Consider the following 21475-nt stretch of genomic DNA (forward strand, 5'->3'; position numbering starts at 1 on the left):
GATCGCTGTCATTTCTCGCGATGACGTAGAATTTGAAAAACAAATGAGCGGTAAAATCTGAAAGTAATTCAAAAGCAGTATAAGGGTACGATAGTCATTTTAGGTGCACACATAAAATCGTATATCTGTAGCTCTGTATTTACAAGGCCACATTTGCATGCAAAATTTTGTTTTCCTTTTTTCGATTCTTAAAATTTTAAGTTTAATAGGGTAATAGGGGAGAGAGACAAGAAAAAAAAAAAAAAAAAACTGAGGATTTCCGACACCAGATAAAGAGAAGTGCGCAGAGGACATCGTCATTTTAACTCCCAAATCTTCACCTAAATTCATCTCACCATCTCACCTCCCAAGAAAACCTAAACATGTTTCCAATCTCCACCAAATCCAGCGAAGCTTTCTGATATCCTTAGCGGAGTTTCAGTTTAAGAAAATCGAATCGGAATGGACTAAATCGTTGGTGACTAGCATTGTTGATCTGGAAACGATGGTCCTGCACACAGGTTCATTTCAACAGATTTTCATCGTCGAATTGCTTTGGTTTCGCGGTGGCTCTCGGATGATCTGTGAGTGTTTTTATCATTTCTTTGCTGATTACTTGATCTTTAGACTTTGCTTCTTAATGATCGGTGTCCGAATGTCTGGTGCTGCTAAGGATCATTTAACAAAAGCTTTGATTTTGATTTGGTCGTACTGTTAAAGCTGTTTGATGTTGATGGATTCTGTTTTGAATGATGTGGAAATTGGAAAGACGATCGTTTCTTTAGATTCTATTCGATTGTGTTGGAAAAAGGAGAAAGGTTGGAATCCACACCGATAAATTTCAATCTGTTTTTTTGGTTTCACTATTCAAATTGCTTCTGATGAACTTCTGGCACGCTTTTTAATCTAATATTTTCTGGATGAGAGAGAAATTCTCGGCATGGCACAATGTTCCAATGGATTCGTTATTCTTATCAGTTAAAGCTTCTTTCCTTCCACACACACACACACCCCCTCCCCTCATTGAAACTAATCCTATATTAGAGAAAAAGGAAGAAACCTAATATAGTCAAATTGCTACGGATGGATACATCTCCTTTTAATCTGCATTTGATTCCTCTGACGTGGTGCTAGAAAAGTGGATATTGAAGTTTGTACACTGGGAAATCTGTTTTCTGCAAAAATGGCCGTCTCTCTAGTTGAATTGCTTGTTTAGTAAGCAGTTTTCTTGTTTTTAATTCTTCCTTTATTTCTTTATTTTCTTTTATTTTTGCAATGATTTAACCTTTTGTTATTTTAGTTTAATTTATAATCTTCATTGGGTAGCAATCTGATTCTCCACTAGTACTGCTAGGGATTCTGACTTCTAGGACTGAATTCTCTGCAGAAATGGGGTGCCTGTCATCTGTTAACAAATTTTCATGTCTTCTTCTTCTTCTTTTTTTTTTGGAAGTGTCCTTGCTTAATTTCATGATTATTTTTGGCATTGATCATGATTTGCTTTCCTGCTATTGCTTTGTCGGTACAGAAGTTTTGCAGGGCTTTGTCGCAATTTAATGTGGATGTGATTTGCATGGGGAAAGGATGCCAGAATTGCGAAGTGGAGCCCGGCAAGCTCGGTTAAGGTCCAAGCGGCTTGATGATCTTCAGCCTTCTCCCCAACCTCTTGATCAAGCGCAAAATTGGGTGCCACCTGCTCAAAACAGAACTGGAAGGAGAGTTGGTGCTGGAAGAGGAAGGGGTTGCAATGCCACAGCAGTAGCAAAAGGACCTTCAGCAGCAACACCAGCTAGGCCAGCTGCTGCTGGTCGAGGGAGGGGTATCAAGCTGATAGAGTTAGACCCAGAGATCCCTTGTGAGGTTTTTCCAGAAGTTGCAGCTGTTGGAGCAGCTGAACCAGCTTTCAAGAGGGCAGAGGGGGTGGCAGACAAAGAATTATTTATGGAAGGTGGAAGTGCTGAGAAACTGATGGGAGTTGAGGAGGAGGCGAGCACCGCTCCAGTTCCTGAGAGGGTATGCACCTGTTTTCTCTTTATTCCTAATTTGACTCTTATGAATAATGAATTAACTATTCGAATAAAAACTGATGTCAGTCATTGGTCATTTAATGGTGTGTTTTACAGCCATTTTGTTCTTCTTATTCTACTCTATTGGTTTTATTTTATTTTGTTACTTCTTCAGTGGAGTACTATTCTTTTCCCCTACCCACCACTCTTGCGCATTTCAATACTTAGCTGAGTGTGCAACAAATTCAAATGGGTCTTTCCTTTGCTCTCCCTCTCTCTCTTGCCAAGTATTTTCTGTTTACAGTTTAGCCCATGTGGGACGTGGCCCTGGGAAATAAACAGACTGCTTAAACTCGTTCTGTTCCCTTTGCTTCTTCATTAGTTGCAATGCAAAAATCTATGTTTTCTTCTATTCAAATTGATGAATTCCTGGCCAATATGACTCCCCTGCTGTGGTATTATTTCTCTTCAAGTTAAAGCTTCTGCTATCATTCAGTTGCTAAGGATTTTTCTCATAAAATTAGACTACACTTTCCCTTGCTGCCTGCAGGTACAAGTAGGTAACTCCCCCGTGTATAAAATAGAAAGGAAGTTGGGTAAAGGTGGTTTTGGTCAAGTCTATGTTGGAAGAAGGATGAATGGTGGCACGGAGCGAACAGGACCAGATGCGTTTGAGGTACATTTAGCATCATATAGGTCATGTTCAAAACATTCTAGATTATGATGCCTAAAATTTGTTTCTTAATAGGTGGCTTTGAAATTTGAGCACCGTAGCAGTAAAGGTTGCAATTATGGCCCACCCTATGAGTGGCAAGTTTACAAGTAAGTATCTTGTTGTTGTCTAAATCTAAGCATCCAGCTTTTGTTTTGTTGACTTAAGCTTGATCATTGATTTTTTTGCTTTCTGGTCAACAAGCACCCTGAATGGCTGTTATGGAATACCTGGGGTTCACTACAAGGGTCGCCAAGGAGACTACTACATTCTGGTGATTTTTGACTTTGAATTCCTTAATGTAAGGTGTTTTGAATTCTTATTTTATTTCTGAATGAAATTAAGTAAATCATTCAGGTGATGGACATGCTTGGGCCCAGTCTTTGGGATGTTTGGAATTCCGTAGGCCAGTCGTAAGAAACGGAACCCCCTCTCTGTGTGTGTGTGTGTGTCATGTTGTGTGTTTGTGGGTGTGTGAATCTATTACAGTTTTATGCACATTCAATATTTTCAACAGGATGTCACCAAACATGGTGGCTTGCATTGCTGTGGAATCGATATCAATTCTTGAAAAGCTTCACTTGAAGGGGTACTTCCTAATATTTATTACTTTCTTGTATAATTGGTCAATCTATTGCCTGTTTTCATTTCATGAAGTTATTAATTAGTTGTACCTATTCGCTTTTCCAAATTAGGTTCGTGCATGGCGATGTGAAGCCAGAAAATTTCTTGCTTGGTCAACCGGGGTCTGCCGATGAAAAGAAGCTCTTTCTTATTGATCTTGGTTTGGGTATGTTGTTCTTTGTGGTCTCCAATCATCTTTAGCACTGTCTGTCACTTGGATATTAACCTCAGAGTAGTAACCCTCGAAGTTAAAACAATGTCGATTAAATTTGGAAATCTTTTACATCGGAACTCCATCTGATGGTTTTAGTTCTTTTGGAGTAAATCTCAATTTCTTGCTTAGCCTTGCTATTTGTTATTAATATGTGTACGGTTCAGCATCTAGATGGAAGGATGCATCATCGGGTCAACATGTTGACTATGACCAGAGGCCTGACATCTTCAGGTTTGTGACTTTCAAATCCTCGAAAAATTTTTAGTCCACTTTTATATTCTAATTAATAGTATTCTCCTTTGACAGGGGAACAATTAGATATGCTAGTGTGCATGCACATTTAGGCCGGACAGGGAGCAGAAGGGATGACCTTGAATCACTTGCTTACACCTTGATATTTCTAATCAAAGGAAGGTTACCATGGCAGGGCTATCAGGTTTATCCAGTTCTTAATTGTCCAGTACGACTAGTTATTATTCTTTTCATATTTGGGTTGTGCTTCATCTGATATTTGTTGTTTTTTGATGTGTAATACTGTAGGGAGACAATAAGAGTTTCCTTGTTTGCAAGAAAAAGATGGCTACTTCTCCTGAGCTTCTGTGTTGCTTTTGTCCTGCTCCATTCAGACAGTTCCTCGAGGTTGTGACAAATATGAAGTTCGATGAGGAACCGAACTATGCTAAGCTTATTTCTCTTTTTGAAAGCCTGATAGAGCCGTGCACCTTGAGACCAATCAGAATTGATGGAGCTTTAAAGGTTATGAGGTTTCTGAAGGATTTCGGAGATGATTCAAGTGCTTAATCATCAATTTCATAAACAGTCATCCTTCCATTATTTTATGACTTTTCCTCTAATTCTTTTGCATAAATAGGTTGGCCAGAAGCGTGGAAGATTGCTTGTAAATCTGGAAGAAGATGAGCAACCTAAGAAGAAAGTGCGATTAGGAAGTCCAGCTACCCAGTGGATTTCAGTTTACAATGCACGACGACCCATGAAACAAAGGTAAACTGATACATAATTTTGCGCATGGTTTGAAAACTCAGCAAATGCGAAACATGAAAACAGCAACATTGCGGTTGAAATTTTGGTAACTTTTGTGTCATGTCGCCGAAACAGTGCATTCTACCCTTTATAAATACACGTCTCGTGAGATCGGGTTGAAAAAGACCGAGATCTCGTTTCTCTGGTCTCGGTCCATTTCACCTCCTTTATCCTGCAAAAGCTCAAATCAGTCTCCAACTTCAAATTTTGTCCACATCATCACCTCAAGGACAAGAACACATTACATTTAAGTGTGGCATGTAAATTAATCAATATTATGTTTCTTCATGGCATGTATGTGTAGAATAGGCAATATTACATAACGTATATAGAAACGTTCTATGGTTACTGCCAAGCAAGCGTGCAACTCTAAAACACCACTATGTGTCACTTTTTTTGCGTAATGAAGTTCTAAATATGTTTATTTACCTTAAAACAAGTTTCCCACCAAGTTTCAGATCATAATATGGCCGTTTGACCATTGAAACAACAATTCGAAACAAAAAAGAAAATGCATCAACTTGGTGATATCTAACCGAAGCGAATTGAGATTTCGAACCTTGATTTCTTGTAATATGATGTGGTGTATCCTTTCTCATGGTATTTATTTTGCAGATTTTATTAGTGAATTGTATTCTCATATCTTTGAAGACAGGCGATCTTTTGAAAATGGACTGGCCTTTGCTATTTTTGTTGTGGCTGAACCGCTGAAGCCATTATGATGCAATGCAACAAACTTAAAAATTTGTTATTGGGTACATAAACAGATTCTTTCTTGTTGCAGTGGCTGACTTCCTTATGAGGCGGTTGAAACAAATATTTATCATTTTTATGGAACTGTCATGTGGACCTTTTCCCCTGTTCTCCTGAGTTAATCCTACCTAACTTGAATCGTGAAATATTGTTGTTTCTGACGTTTACTCAGTTGTTTCTCGGAAATGCCATTCTGCATTATTACTTGGCATAAATGAGAAAAGGCAAGAATTTGCTGGAGCATTCTATGGTAGCAACAGTGCATCAGCACTGGGATATGGTTAGAAGCAGGGACTGGTTCTGCATGCAGATTAGTGGTGGTAAACAAGTTGGGCTAAGAAAGTAGTTCTTAACAACTTGAAAGATAGGAAATTGACAATCAATAACATATGTATCAGTGTATGTTAAAAAGAAAAAAAATTTAAAACATACACACCAGTAAGAAAATTCTGTGCTGCCTAGCTATAAGAGACCATAGTTTTTAAAGCGCTGGTGCGACTAAGGCGTTTGAGGGCCTGTCGGAGCGCCTTAGCAATAAGGCGGGCATAAAGCGTCGCCTTATTGACTAAAGCGTTCTTGTGTACTTTTTTTTATAAAACCAATCTATTTGACTCAGATACTAGTTAAATCCTATTACTCATATGCTAAATAAATATTAAATGTTTATATTCATACCAATGTAAGATATTCATCAAGAAAACAAATCAATAAAGTGAATAAACTAAGTTCATCATCAATTCATCATCAATCATCAATCATGAATCATCAATATTCAATCATCAATCATCTTAACATATTAACATATAATATAAATACATAATTATGAAACAAAATTATAAATATAAAGAAAAGAAGACATAAAATATACAAGTATTTATTATACACCTCTATGATGCCATAATGAGTGCCTAAGCCCTAAGGTCATCCACTATATTTCTACTCCTGTCAAAGAAGTAATTAAGAACTTAGAATTAAAATACATCGAAAGTAAAACTCGAGATGCCAAATTAAATGGATGAGAAGTGACTAACCTGGGGATTCTTAATCATTCTAAAAAACTTTAAACTTCAATGAAGCTAAAACATAAAATAAACTAAAATGCTAAGAATTTAGTAAACAATGAAAGTCAAATACTTAAAGTTCAAGGACTCAAAAAACTTTAAGTTTAAAGACTCAAAATACGTCAAAGTTCTAAGACTCAAAGACTTTCAATCCAAATCAGTAATTAAATTAAAATCTTCTTCTTCAACTGCATTTTGTTGCTGGCTTGCATCATCTGGAGCTATGCCATAATCATCCTCAATGTTTTCATCATCACGAATATCCTCTTCACTCATCTCATCCACTTCTTCATCTGACAAATCCTCAAGCTCAACACTCCTACCACGCCGGGTATAGCAAAGATTGGTTCCACTGGTAGATGCTGGAGCCCTCCTTGGTCTATTATGGCCTTGGTATGATGAAGATGCTCCAAGTGCTCTATCAACATCTCTCCAAGTGATATCATTCTTAGGATGCACTAATTCATCCTCTGATTCACCAATCATCCACTCACTACTCCAATTAAGATCATCGAGCAACAATGGATTGTAGTTTCTACATTGTTCTTTTCTTTCTTGGAACCTTGCTTGAAGTCGGCGATTATATTGAATGTAGACAAGATCATTTAACCGCTGATGCTCTAACCTATTCCTCTTCTTGGTGTGAATCTGAAAAACATTAATAATATGAAGTTATTTACTTATCTTCAATAAAACCATATTAAGTGAAGTACATGTACTATTGTAATCAGAACTCAATAGTCAATACTCACAAATTCAAATGTGCTCCAATTGCGCTCACAACCAGAAGATGAGCAACAAAGACCAAGTATGCGCAATGCAAGCTTTGAAAGGTCAGGAGCAGTACTTCCATGTCGAGACCACCAAGAGACTATAAATATATAATATAAAAAAATAGGTTAAGTAAAAAATCAACATTTTAAGTTCTAAACTAATTAGAACTTTAAAAGGAAATATACTTACTAGGATTCAACTTGTCCCTTTGTCTAATCGCCATGTCCTTTGCAAAACTTCCTTGAACAGTGGTATACTTGTCAACCTGGACAATGATCTTATCTTGCAAGGTCTCATCAGGCACCAACCTTACAAGAACATCATTGAAGGCATCACTTGCTTTTTGAGCTAAGTCCAACTCATTGTCAGGATTATCTTCTATTGCCTTAAAGAACTTGTTTGGATTGAGGAAAAAGGCAGCTAAATATATTGATCCATTCATCATAGTCTCACAACGGTGATCAACAATGGCTATGATTTTCTTCCATTTCCTTTCATCATCTCCAAAATTTTTTTTGATGTTCTTCCTTGCCACTTGTATTGCCATATATACTTCAGGCATAGCAGGCAACTCATCACCATCTACAATCCTCAAGAGTTGAAGAAGAGGCTGTGATGCTCTTATACAATCCATCACACCATTCCAGAATGTTGTAGCAAACACAGTCTCAGAAGCATTCTTCCCTGCCTCCGTAGATGCAAGCTTAGAACGGGACCATTCATCATCAACAAATAATTTTTTCAGAGATTCTTTGTGCTTGTATAAGCTCTGGAGTGTTAAAAAGGAAGAGGCAAATCTAGTCACTCCAGCCCTCACTAAGTCTCCTCCTGTTTTTTGCCTCATGGCTTCAAGAAGATGAGTGTGTCTGTAGATGAATGCAGTCAATTTCCTGCCCTTCGATATAACAGACATGTAAGAGCGTAATTTGCCTACTTCCTCCATCATAAGGTCTATGCAATGAGCTACACATGGACTCCAAAATAACCTCTTCCTTTTCTCCATTAGTAGTCGACCCGCTGCAACATAGTTGGCAGCATTATCAGAGACTACTTGAACCACATTATCTTCACCAATCTCTTCAACCTTGCTATCAAGTAGCTTAAATAACATTTCAGCTGTTTGTGATTGGCTAGATGCATCCACAGACTCCAAAAAAAAAGTCCCCTCCGGACAATTGACAAGAAAATTAATTAGGTGCCTTCCTCTCTTGTCTGTCCACCCATCTGACATGAGTGTGCACCCATGTTTCCTCCAATATCCTTGACACTTCACCTTTAACTCATCAATTTTATCCTTTTCAGACTTCAATAGAGGCCCCCTATAGTCATGAATTGAAGGGGGCTTGAAACCTGGTCCATATTGACCAATTGCCTCTACCAATTCCTCAAAACTCCTCAACTTTAAAGCATTAAATGGAACACCACTCTCATAAGCCCACCTTGCAAAATAAGAATGAAGTTTATCTCTTTCTTCTTCTCCTCTTACTCGGTTCTCCATTGTTGTTTGATATGAACCTTTATCCCTCCTTTCTGCAACCACTTCTTCAGGAGTCCTCCTCACATGCTTATCCATGGGACCCCTTACTTGTTGTTTGGATTGTGTTTGAATGATAGCTTTATTTCTTCTTGAAGTTGTCCCAGAGCTAGGGATAGGAAATGAGACCCCCAAATCAGATACTATATTATGTTGTGAACGGGTTACTTCTGTAGGTCCATCACTAACATCCAAATCATCCAAACAATCAAAGTTCCTCTTCCTCTGGTTCTTCAATATTGCATCTCTCATCTCTTTAGCAATTGCTTCAGTTGTTTTCACACACTTGGCTACATCTCCATAGCCACCGATAAGATGTTGCTTCAACCGTTTTATTCCTCCCCTGACATCCTTCCCACAAAGGGTACATTTAATCCAATTTCTGTCAGATACGTCAGGCCAATACCCATATTTCCATCCAGGATCATTTGACTTAGCTCTCCTTTTCGGATCCTTGCTTGGATCAATCGTTGAATGTGCAGTAGCAGCCGTACTTGTATTTTCACCCCCACTGCTACCACCAATTGTTTCCATAGATAAGTGGAACCTGAACCTACACTTATCAACCAACCAATCATCTTTGTCACCATAGGAAGAAAAAAAAAAAAAAAAAAGAATCTTCTCTTGCTTCAGGACATACCAAACACAATGAGAATTTCTTAAACCAAGAAAAATACAATTTCTTTTCTTCTCTTGGCTACCAAACACAGCCTACGGAGTATAATTAATATTTAATCCGTGCAACCATTTGAGTTATGAGCTCTTGGTATGTTATGTCAAAATGTCGAGGAGAAAACTTGGGAAGATTTAAAAAGGCTAAGGGAGATGGTAGGAGAATGATGAATGAGGCATATAGTTAATCCTTCGTATTTTTGGGTGTATTGGATGGTGAGAAAATATATGGACTTGTCAGAATAGAGGACATTAAATGTAGACTGTAAATCGTGTTAAATGCATAGAGAGCATAGATCTAAGACTGGCATACAACGAAATGAAAGAATGACGAGAAATTTTAGAAATTATTAAATGGGTTTCCTTAAGGAGTGTGGGTTTGAGAAGCAGTAGACATTCATGAGATTAGAGAAACAATTAGGTGTTCGTTGAATTGAATAGTTTAAAGCCAGTGTAGCATTCATGATATCATTAAGCCAGTGTGGTTGCAGGCATTTACTAACTCCTTTTTCCCCTGATTTCTGTAGATATCACTACAATGTAGCAGATTCAAGGCTTCGTCAACATGTGGAGAAGGGTAATGAGGATGGGTTATACATCAGTTGTGTGGCATCTGCAGCAAATCTTTGGGCCCTCATCATGGATGCTGGAACGGGTTTCTGTTCTCAAGTTTATGAATTGTCTGCCGTCTTCCTACATAAGGTTGGTTTACAAATGTGGTAGTTATCATGATTACATGTGAGTTGTGCATGTTCATGTTCTGCTGCTGACCCCATTAGTTTGAATATGGGTACTTTCCAGGATTGGATAATGGAACAGTGGGAAAAAAATTATTACATCAGTTCAATAGCTGGTGCCGCAAACGGGAGCTCACTGGTTGTTATGTCTAAAGGTCTGTAGCCGACCCCGAATTACGGATTTTATTTTTCTTTCCTTATGTAAAGAGCGCTTACGACTATATTACGTGGTCAATATTGTTGTAGGATGCGCTTTCATTGTTTTGAAAGCCGGTTAGGGTCTTTAAGTAGTCTAGCCTTGTAACTCATATAACCTTGTGGAAGAAACACACAATATGTAGCTAAAGGAGAAAAGCAAAAAATCTATTGAGGATACCATGCTATTCTCATCTTTACCTTCAAATTTAACGGTGTAGCAGCAAAGAGATGAGTTTGTGGTATACTCACAAGCCCTCTTTACCTTTTCATATTTTCATTGTAAAATATGAATGCTGCCTGTTTTGTTGCTTGATTTGTTTTTCCTATTGTATATTGTCATAACTAAGTGCTGCATCTGCCAATGATGCTTGGAATATTAAACTTCATTTTGTCATAACTAAGTGCTGTGTCTGCCTATGTTGCTTGAGGAAAGTTTATTGCTGCATTGGTACATCAGGAGATGAAGAGTTTTCCTAATCTTAATTATAGTTCTTAAACGCTGACTGAGCGTCAACTTGTCAGGTTTGATTGATTTGAAGGTTAGGTTGTTTAGGAGGGCCCAGTTTGTAGATGAAAACAAATTGCTGTCTCTAACAACCTTTAGGTCTGGAAATGGGCATTAGATAGTATTTAAAAGGGGTAATAATGTAGAGATTAGTTCGACTAAGAGCCAACTCTACAAGTGGATCTATACACAGATGTCGAGCAGTTAAATCACCTCTTTGAACAGTCTTCAACAGATCAATAAATTTCCGAGTAGAACAATCACTGGAATTGATTGAAAAAAGAAAAAGAAAATAGAAGATTGGTAGAAAGATAGATTTGGAATGAGCCTCTCTCTTTCCTGGGCCTCTCACCCCACTCATAGGCATCTCACCCTCTCAAGGAATCTCTCCCCTCACTGCATCTCACAGCATTCGTGGCTATCAAACCAGAATTCTCTCTTTTTTCTCAAATCGTTGGCTGTATTTCAGCTTTAGCTTTATTATAATATTGAATTACAGCAATTGGGGGTTTCTTCCTTGTGTTGGACATTAAGTAAAATAGAATGATTCCTGAGGAAAAAAAGTTACAATTGAAGCTACCAAGTCCCCCACACAAGGACTGGATAAGAAATACAATTAAAATCCTAAATTGTCTCCTTGGCAACTTGATCCCTTAGGCTATGTTTGGTTGTAAGGGGAATTAGAGGGAAGGGAAGTGAAAATTTTATACTAAAAAAGGAAAAATATGTAATCATTACCCATGTGATTTTAACATTAACTTCAAATCATTCCATATTTAGTTATAAAATTTCACTTTACTTTGCATCCAAAATCCTTTGCTATAATATGTAAAATAAAAATTGCATGTAAAATATATCAGTACTAAATATGGTTAAAAAAATTAAGTAGTTTATACAATCTTATGAGATAATGATTATAAACATTTCTTTTTAAAGTATGAAAATTTCACTTCCCTTCCCTTTAAATTCCCATTGCAACCAAATGGAGCCTTAGGAAGAAAATCTCCACTTCCGTACAAATGGCTGTGGGGCCCACAAAATCTGCTAGAATCCTTCCAATTCTTGTCTTCATGCAGCTGGCATTAAACCCCACGAAATCTAGAGTTAATTCCTAGAAATCAGCAAGTCAATAGAAGGAAAATCTGGAAAAAATCATCTCCATGCAAGCTGTCCTTGGATCCTTATCCAATCAAGAACCAGGCTGTCTCCCACAGAAATTCTGGATTGGTTTTGGGCCTTGTTCCTGCGATCTACATCGGGGGGGGGGGGTGGGGAATAAGAACCTGAGGAGAGAAACCCGATTTATGAAGCGAATCCCTAAAATGTAATCAGAAGACATTATCCGATCCTGGGTGTCCTGTGCTAGCTGTCAGTAATGGTATTCTCCATCCCAGTCCATCTGGCGTGGACTTTGATTATGGGCTCTACTAGGAGAGTAGGAGGTCGCATTGCACGGGCTTGTGGGTCCTGGTTGTGCCCTTTGTTCATTGGTAGTTCCTGGCGGTCAAAAACCTTGATGAACAAATAGTGTGTAACGAACTAGAAAGATAAGGTTATTGCAGTTTCTGAATGTTATTTCTTTTCCTTAAATCACTCAGCCATCTAGGAAGTAAGGATTGACTTCAAAATTTTGACTTCTGCAAGTGAGATTCTTATCCCTTTAGCGGTTATCCGATGGCCTGTTCACTGCTAATTTTCTAGCCATACAATCATTTTTCAGATCAGATTTGATATGGTATTATGTATATGGTGGTCATTCATATCTTTTGAAGGTTATATGATCTCTCTCAAACGATATTTTTGTTGAAGTTGCAAGGGAATACATGTCCACACCTATTTCATTTAATCAATGACTCATTCATCCTAATCGATCATAGATTCCGTTCTTCATTTTTTTTTAAGAATTAAATGGTTTTTTCTGTCCCTAACATGTTGTCTTCTGTAAATATTATAGGAACACCGTACACCCAACAGTCCTACAAAGTGAGTGAGTCTTTCCCCTTCAAGTGGATTAATAAGAAATGGAAAGAAGGTTTCCATGTAACCTCCATGACTACCGCTGGCAGCCGCTGGGGTGTAGTAATGTCAAGGAATTCTGGTTATTCAGACCAGGTATGTTGACTTAGTTCAGGGTTCACGAACTTCATTGACCACCTTCTATAACTAACTATTTTGTTGTCTCTGTTGATGGGCCATGTACAAGGTTGTGGAACTTGATTTTTTGTATCCAAGCGAAGGAATACACCGGCGATGGGAGAGTGGTTACAGGATTACCTCCACTGCTGCCACCCCTGATCAAGCTGCCTTCATATTAAGCATACCAAAGCGTAAAGTGGTAGATGAAACACAAGAAACTCTGCGTACCTCAGCCTTTCCGAGCACCCATGTAAAGGTAAGTGTCTGTATATTATATCTCCAGCTGTAATACTATATTATTGGTTTCCTCTTCCAAACTAATCAATTGAAATGCAGGTGAGAAAGCATGTTTTCATAAATTTGATATCATGGCAATTTTGCAGTTCTCTGCCTTTATTGGTACTAATATTTGGCAATCTTATTTCCTTTTAAACAGGAAAAATGGTCCAAGAATCTCTATATTGCATCAATTTGTTATGGTCGTACAGTTTGTTAATGTGCCGGTGGGTTTATATTCGATAATTTTCCAAAGAAATGTAGGAGGTATTCAAATCTTGAAAGTTGAGAGGGCTGGTTCTTGGAATTGGTTTTGCAATCAATCAGCTAGCTTTGTCCAATGTGAGTGACAGTTCCTTGTTTCTCATACCAAACCCTCCCATGCCTCTGTAAAAATGAGGGGAAAAAAAAAAAAAGGAATTCCCGAGCATGTGGCCTGAATCAACCAGAGCCACTGAAGACAATGATTTGTTGGGAAAACACTTTTGTTTTATAGTAAATTGGCAATGGAATAGAAGTGGTTCCTCGTAATTGCCAAAGTGCTTAAATTATTTTTAAAGGAAAGCAATCTATGATTAAGTTGTGCTTGTTGCTGGTCTGATATTTAGGTGTCTGTTCTGTCACATTGCTATGAAATAAGTTGAATTTCACGGTTCAGACATGAATTGGTGTGGAAGTTCATGTGTAGACATATTTTTCTGCTAGTTAACTAATCGTGACCGCAGCCTTTCGATGCTGTCTGGTAGCTGCCGTTATCTATTCCGACATCTTTTATATAACTTGTGAACCAGTAGTAGGTACTGTCTTGTGCCAACTGAGGACTTGACCTTCAGGGCTCAGCTCTGTTCAAACTTTGTCAGTTGCACAACCCAGTTCAGCTTGATTTGCACCACTATTCCCAGATTGTGGGGCTGGGGTAAATGTGGATGGCCATTTAGTTTTGAATATAAGCCATAGTGAAGGGCTTTCTGGGCTGCTTTGACCGAAGTTATACTCCCCCACCCCTTTCTCTTTTCTGATGGCTTCTTGAGTATTCTGCCTTATTTTATTTCCAATTGGTTTGTCATTTTGAACTAAAAGTACTCTCTCTCTCTCTCTCTCTCTCTCCTTTGGACAATTCTTCTCAAGGCATATTCATGTGCTTTGTATCTTCTTGAACCTTCTGATTCGGATAACCCTGATCTCCTGAACCCTTTAATTGGATTGCACGTCTTCTTTTTAGTTGAACGAACACCCTGGGATACTTTACGTGCCTTTTGCTCGGTATGTCTTCCTAATTAATCTGTAGCAGTTTCTCACTTCGTTAATGGTTCCTTTGGGTTGCCATTATGGTGATGACAAAATTGAAATATTTAGACAATTCGGGAGTTTTGGCGAAATACTTTGGACAAATTTTTAAGTATAAATAAAGAAAATTTTGTAATTTCCTGTTCTGTCCTTAATTGAAAGGACTTGGGACCATCGAAAAGGAAATTTCTAATTGAGGTTAGAAAAAAGAAACAAGAGACTAAAATTTCTCACCAATGAGGGGTTTGAAAATCAAATCGTCCAGTGGAAGATGCAGGAAGTACCGAAGTAGAGGAACAATCCCTTTAAAAATTTTTTTTTTTTCAAAAGAGAACATGAAACACAACAGAAGCTGAATAAAATTGATGAGAGGCAACATGTCAAAATTCTCAGGCACCGTTTGATAATGTTCCGTTTTTGTGTTTTCTTGTTTCTAGAAATAGAGAAACAGTTTAAAAAGCATTTAACAAAATTGTTCTGTTACAACCGTTTTTAGAAACATAAATCAAAATTTGTGTCTATTTACAAATCTAGAAACGATGACGAACAAGTCAGACTTATTTCGTTGTTTTTAGAAACGAATTTGAGAGAAAAAAATGTTGTTGTACTCAATAAATATCTCAGTTATTTAAACCTAAAAAGAGGCAACCGAACCCTCTATCCCTTTTGGGCATCTGATGATACGATTGGATTTTTTAGTGGCATTATGTTTACAAAAAATGTTTCGAGAAACAGATTTATCAAACACCAAAAAATCTATTTTTGTTTCTGAAAACGTGAAAAGCCGTTTCTTCTATTTCTAGACATAGAAACATTAGAAACGTTATCAAACGGTGCCTTAGGAGAGCATACCTAAGTTGCTAAAGGATTTAATCAATCCAGGTGTTTTACGCATCACAACCTCATCTCCTGCTTTAGGCATTTATTTTGTGATGTAGACAAAGGATATGTCCAATATTTTCGACATTATTGTGCATACTTCTAACTCTATATAACTATTAGAAAAAAAAAATCTATATATCATACAAATGAATGACTCAGATCACTTTCTAGAATAACATCACAAAATGTAGTGAGATCAATAACTATCCTAAAGAAAAAAAGAGTCTTATTTGGATCGTTTTAGGATCAAATCAGCTTGATAAATGTACAACTAGGGAGTATTTTGAGAAAGGGGGGGGGGGGGGGAGTTCCAAACTGTAAAGGATTGAAAAGATCATGCTATCCTTCAAATCTACGCTGAATATGTTCCTACACACTCTCCCATTAGTCCGCTAGAATAATGTTTTTTCTATAGGATAGTACAAATGATGACTCGGATCACTTTCTAGAATAAAATCACAATATGTTGTGAGATCAATAACTATCCCAAAGAAAAAAAGGGTCTTGTTTGGTGTAATCATTTTAGGATCAAATCATCTGAAAAAATGTACAACTAGGGGGTATTTTGAGGGGAAAAAGAAAAAGGTTCCAGACTGTACAGGATTGAAAAGATTATGTTGTCCTAATCTACGCTGAATATGCTCCTATGCACTCTACGAATGAACAACTCGGATCACTTTCTGGAATAACATCACAAAATGTTGTGAGATCAATAACTATCCTAAAGAAAAAAAAGGGTCTTGTTTGGTGTAATCATTTTAGGATCAAATCAACTTGAAAAATGTACAACTATGGGGTCTTTTGAAAGGGAAAAAAAATGTTCCGGACTCTAATGGATTGAAAAGATCATTTTGTCCTTCTAATTTGCTCTCTTACGCACTCTCCCATTTGTCCTCTAGAATAATGTTTTCTTTTAAAGGATATTTTATTTTCTTTGAAAAAAAAGAAGGGAAATTTACTATCACTCCCCTACATTTGGCCTATATTTACTAAAACTCTCATACCTTTTACCTTTTTTTTTACTAATACTCTCTTGCTTTTTTTATTTTTACATCTCTTTTTCCCCTCCTTTTTTTAAAACTCCAGATTACCCTTACTTTTCACTTGTAACCTATTACACTATTTTTCAAATTAATTGGTTGAAAACATGGTTTGAACCAAATCACTAACAAGTTTTGTCTCATCTAATTATTAAGGATGTTGTAAATTAAAAAAAAGAATAATTTTGTATCCGGTCTATATCTATATCGGTATCATATGTTTCAATCGAGTGCCACGCATTTTTTATTTTTTTTAATCCATAGATTGGCTGAGATAGATACCAATCTATTACCAATAAAAAAATAGATTGCTAAATTTGTGATGATAGATGAGATAAATAATAATAATAATAATAATAAATAAATAAACAACATCCCTGATGACTGGATGAGATGAAATAAAAAAATATATATTTTTAAGGACACATCAGCTATATCAATATTCTTGATAATTGGATAAGACAAAACTTGTAAATGGCTTGGTTCAAATCATATTTTAAACTAATCAATAGGAAAAAAATATATTATGTTATAAGTGAAAAGGAAAAGTAATCTTAGTATTTAAAAAGTGCAAAGAGAAAGAGATGTAAAAATTAAAAAGTAGGGAAGTATCAATAAAAATATAAAAGGTAGGAAAGTTTTAGTAAATATAGGCAGTATGGAGAAAATTTCCAAAGAAAAAAAAATGAAAAAAAGAAAAAGCCAATGAAAAGCAGCGAGAGGATTGGGAACGAGGGAAAGAGTCTCGAGAGGAATGCCTGAAGAATGCAGGTATACCTCTCGGTGTGGCCCAGCTTCATGGAAGGTGGCATCATCACCAAGGCCAAGGCAAGGGTAAACTTCCTGGTGGGCGGCTTAGGACCAGGAGAATGCTTCGTCCCCCGATGGAGAAACCCTCTTGGTGGTCGACCTCGACCTCGACCTCGGGTATTGACTTCTTCTGCTGCAATCAATGGCCTGCAGGACCATTACGCTGTGCTCGGTATTACTGCCACTGCTTCTTCCGCCGATATCAAGAAAGCTTACCGTCTTCTCGCTCGAAAGGTTTGTACCCAATTTAAAATGTTCCTCTCTCTCTCCCTGTTTCCTTCCTTCTGTGGATATATCTCGATCGATGGGCTAAAGAAAAGAAATATACCATTCAATTTAGGCCTTTAGGGTTTGGATTTTGCGAGACAGTAGCTTTGATGGTTTTAATTTTTGCTCATCTCTGTCTAAATTATTGCAACTCCTGAGTACTTCTGCTCTATTTTGTTGTTGTTTGGCCTTAGAGTTTATTTACTCCCATTCCCCACCCCTCCCCAAAAAAAAAAAAAAAGGCCTGCAATCAATCTTAACATCCTATCGATAATCGTTGTCTGAAGCTGAACTAGAAATTGTCATCCGTAGTAAAGTTGTGTCTAGGATGACTTATTCCTGATGTTTGGAGGATTTTCCTAGATAATTAACTTCCTAGCTAGATTGTGAAAACTTCGAATATGCACCTTTTGTTATGAAACGTTACTAGGTTCCTCAGTAAAGAAAGACATGACTTTATTGTCTCAAATTTTATTTGGGCAAAGGAAATTGTCTCCTCATATAGGTTCATAGTAATTGCTGCATTGCTTGTTTGCTTTGTTTCTTTGACATCTCTTGTGAATTTCATCAGCCTGAAGTGGGCATTGCTCAGCCTTGACTTCAGATTTGCGGCTAATCAGCATACTGAATGTTACTACTCTGTTTCCTTCCTTTCTTTTGGATGAATGTAGTGCACATTCTGATGCACAAACACAGCTGACCATTTACTTTGTCATTGTTCAGTGGATTTTTTTAATGGTAATGAAACTTTACGTCTGTATGTTCATTTACTTCTAAAGGATGAAATTGCTGAAGCATGTTGATAAGTTACTGTTAGAGCAAACACCAAGAGATACGATAAATAAACCAAGACAGATCGCACAACACAGAGATTTAACGAGGTTCACACACTAGGGTGGTGTGCTATGTCCTCGGCGAAAAAAAAGAAGTTTTATTATGTAGAAGAGAGATTACACCCAAGCAGCGGCGAGAAAACTAGCCTAGAAACCCTAGCTCGAAAACCCCCCAAAATTCAATGACTCTCTCAATAAGACAACAATATATTATATACTCCAAGTCGCGGGTCGACCCATCGGGTCGTGGTCATTCAGGTTGAACCTATCACAGATCTCAGAAAACTTCCCATTCGGGTCGCCACCAAAATATGTCGGAGCGGGTCAATCTTCAAAAAGGGTCAAGGATTCGAGACAAACTTAATAGTTACTTGTTATAAACTTGTAAGATTAATATTTTTGTTAAGAATGGTATTAGTGAGACTCTATGAAGAACATTGTGCTCTATGTTAGGTGCAGTGTTCTCAAACAGCAAGCTGTACCCCTTAATTTGTTGCAAGGTGCAATCCCTATGACCACGACGAGCCTGGTTATTTGTATCAATAAATATAGAACTTTGTAAAGCTACCAAACTTCTGCAATATGCATTTGATTTAGTGTATTTTTCAGAAAAAAAAAATATTGAAAAACCTTAAAATCTTATCTTGGAAATTTAAAATAATGGATGACCTTGTTCATTTAAAACATCCCCTATAGAGATCTATGATCTTGCACAACTTTGCTTTTTCTTCATGAATTACTCGTTCCTTTGGAAGACAATGCCTTGTAGATGAATTTTCCAAGGAGAGTGTAATCGGATATCATTTTGTTATTTGACTTCTTTAGCTTTATAGCTTTTCATTTTCTAACCACCATTTTCTATAGGTCTAGGGGAAACTGAAGTTTCAACTGTCCAACAACTCCTCCCTCTCTCTCTCCCCAAAAAGGATTTTTTCTCTCTGCCACCCCTGGGCATTTGCCAAAATCAGGGTTTATGACTTCATCATCTTATGTATTTATACCGACTTTAAAAAAATTTCATATACAGTATTTACCTGGAAACAGAAGAGCCTTAGGAAAAGTTTGTGAGAAAGGGGACAGGGTTCCTAGACGCCCGTCGTGGGAACCCTTTCCAGCACACACACGTTAGTTGCCATTAACTGCCACTTGAGAGCTTTAAAAGTACCCGCATTTGGTGGACACAGTTTTCCACGTCATCACTTAGTCATGTCTTGAATTTCAAACCAATCTTATTTCTCTACATACTGTTATGGTAGATTCAAAATTATTTATAAATTCAATTCTTTGTGTAAATGTTTGAACAGCAAGAACTATTAGAAAACGTGGAAAGTCCTATACATGGTGGGTCATTTGGTTAGATAGAACACTAAATTTACATGTTGCTTATCCAAGCATTTCCACATCTATCCAATGGTCAGAACACCAAGTCATTTTGGCCATGTGGAGATGTATTCCTCCAATGAGCAGGTATGAGGCCTTTTTCTGTTTTTATTATTATTATTATTTTTTTTTATTATTATTTTATTTTATTTCTTTTACTCTCCTCTTATTTCATTTCCCTATTTCCTTTGCATTTCTTGGCACCCAAATATAGATGTTGTTTCTCATCCCCTAACAAGAAGAAAAAGAAAAGAAAAGAATAAAGAAAGCAAGCTGAAAACTATAACAGCACAAAGACTCCACTACTTTGATTTTCTCAGTATCTTTTTGAGAACTGTCATACTTTTTCCTTAGCACCTCATCTCAGGCTTGGGCTAGTTATGTAATTTTCTTGAGGCTGATATTTACAATCTTCTATATGTTTTTTTGTCCTAAATTATTATGGTGTCATTCAGAATTTCATATGTCATTCAAAATTTCACATACTGGGCTTACAATTTCTTGAATATGTTAATGAAACCTTTCACGTCTGCCTTAGCACCTCATTGGTCCTGAGACTCTTGTTACTGAGGAGGAGCCAGAGTCATTGGTCCGGGCCTAGTTATGTAATTTTCTCGAGGTTGGTGTTAATGATCTCTTCCACCTTATATTTCATTGTGAATGATTACAGTATCATCCAGACGTTAGCAAGGACTCACAAGCTAGCGAGGTATTCAAGAGTATCCGATATGCATATGACGTGAGTAAATCGTTTTTAACATGAGTAAATTGTTTTTAACATGCACTGGCTATCACCTAAGTGGCTTAGTTCAAGGAGTAACTGGATTTTTTTAAGACACTGCTGAGATCTACCCATCTCTTACCACCCTCCTCTTTTCCTCTTCTTTTGTCCCTCCCCTGGTCATTTTTCTCAAACAGGTGCTATCAAACGAAGCAACAAGGGCTCAATATGATGGTGCACTTAAATTTCAGGAAGTCACTGGCAGTCCATGGCACAGAAGCTGGACTGATGACCCAAATGTTGAGGAGGGGAAAAGGGTTCATAGATGGGCCGAAGTTAGGCAGCAGATGTGGCGTGAGAGGTATAGGCAACAATTTGATGAAAGTGAGAACTCTTCTGAGTATGGTGAAACAGATGATGAGTATGGAGAAGAAATCTCAGATGATGAGAGAGGACCATTCAGCGAGGTGCTGAAATCAGTCTTCTTAGCTCTTTTCTTTATGCAGACACTTGGATGTCGAATATCTCTGACACTGTGCTGCCTGTCTGCATTTCTTGATAAGAAGCTAGATGCAGGGTATAAGGTGGGTTATTTGATTGCTTGGATTTTGGGTGGTAAAGGGGGAATTCTGCTCACTTTATGCCTGTCATTTGCAAGTTGGCTTTGTGGTAAAACCAGCAGCAGCTTTGTGGCTGTGGTTGTTGTGGCCATGTGGGTTGGTGCGAACCTTGGACGATATGCTCCACTTCCACAGGGTGCACTCATTACTCTATTGTACATGTCTGTCAAGCTACAAGTTGATTTAAGCTAAGTTCATGTAGTGAATTCTTGCATCTCTTTCCCAAGGAGTTGTATATATATCTTGCTCCAAGAGGCATTTTGTGTCTTAAAGTGGAGAAATTTCAGTCCCTGCTAGTTTTGTTTCTAAAGCATTGCACCAAAAGATTTTCTTGTGATGTGCTATGACCCCAACACTTTTAACACAAAGGAGAAACAACGCCATGAAAGTTCCCCTCCCCCCCCCCCCCCCCC

The 21475-nt window shown here is 37.5% G+C and overlaps 2 protein-coding genes across 3 annotated transcripts; both read left to right on the forward strand.

Moving 5' to 3' along the window:
* The first annotated feature begins 244 nt into the window (after positions 1-244).
* On the forward strand, positions 245-13883 carry LOC122091782 (casein kinase 1-like protein HD16). The gene is made up of 17 exons (XM_042661913.1): positions 245-563; positions 1508-1992; positions 2536-2661; positions 2734-2807; positions 2902-2971; positions 3055-3110; positions 3215-3286; positions 3393-3487; positions 3700-3766; positions 3842-3971; positions 4076-4291; positions 4407-4537; positions 9898-10072; positions 10172-10262; positions 12765-12922; positions 13014-13202; positions 13383-13883. The coding sequence occupies exons 2-17, from the start codon at positions 1564-1566 to the stop codon at positions 13440-13442; spliced, it is 2139 nt and encodes a 712-aa protein (XP_042517847.1). The 5' UTR covers positions 245-563; positions 1508-1563; the 3' UTR covers positions 13443-13883.
* Positions 13884-17109: 3226 nt separating this feature from the next.
* Positions 17110-21334, forward strand: LOC122091785 (dnaJ homolog subfamily C member 18). Of its 2 annotated transcripts, XM_042661915.1 has the most exons (4): positions 17342-17475; positions 19646-19808; positions 20392-20460; positions 20640-21334. In XM_042661915.1, the coding sequence occupies exons 2-4, from the start codon at positions 19752-19754 to the stop codon at positions 21252-21254; spliced, it is 741 nt and encodes a 246-aa protein (XP_042517849.1). In that variant the 5' UTR covers positions 17342-17475; positions 19646-19751; the 3' UTR covers positions 21255-21334. The 2 variants fall into 2 exon arrangements, with proteins under 2 accessions (XP_042517848.1, XP_042517849.1); XM_042661914.1 differs by lacking the exon at positions 19646-19808 and having other exon boundaries at positions 17110-17475.
* The last annotated feature ends 141 nt before the right edge of the window (positions 21335-21475 follow it).

Source organism: Macadamia integrifolia, chromosome 10 (genome assembly GCF_013358625.1).
Source record: "Macadamia integrifolia cultivar HAES 741 chromosome 10, SCU_Mint_v3, whole genome shotgun sequence".
Classification (NCBI taxonomy): Eukaryota; Viridiplantae; Streptophyta; class Magnoliopsida; order Proteales; family Proteaceae; genus Macadamia; species Macadamia integrifolia.

Coding starts and splice junctions, on each gene's coding strand:
- LOC122091782 (XM_042661913.1), top strand. CDS start 1,564: ATGCCAGAATTGCGAAGTGGAGCCCGGCAAGCTCGGTTAAGGTCCAAG. Junction 1,993..2,535: donor CCGCTCCAGTTCCTGAGAGG/GTATGCACCTGT, acceptor TGCTGCCTGCAG/GTACAAGTAGGTAACTCCCC. Junction 2,662..2,733: donor CAGGACCAGATGCGTTTGAG/GTACATTTAGCA, acceptor GTTTCTTAATAG/GTGGCTTTGAAATTTGAGCA.
- LOC122091785 (XM_042661914.1), top strand. CDS start 17,197: ATGCAGGTATACCTCTCGGTGTGGCCCAGCTTCATGGAAGGTGGCATC. Junction 17,476..20,391: donor ACCGTCTTCTCGCTCGAAAG/GTTTGTACCCAA, acceptor GAATGATTACAG/TATCATCCAGACGTTAGCAA. Junction 20,461..20,639: donor GTATCCGATATGCATATGAC/GTGAGTAAATCG, acceptor TTTCTCAAACAG/GTGCTATCAAACGAAGCAAC.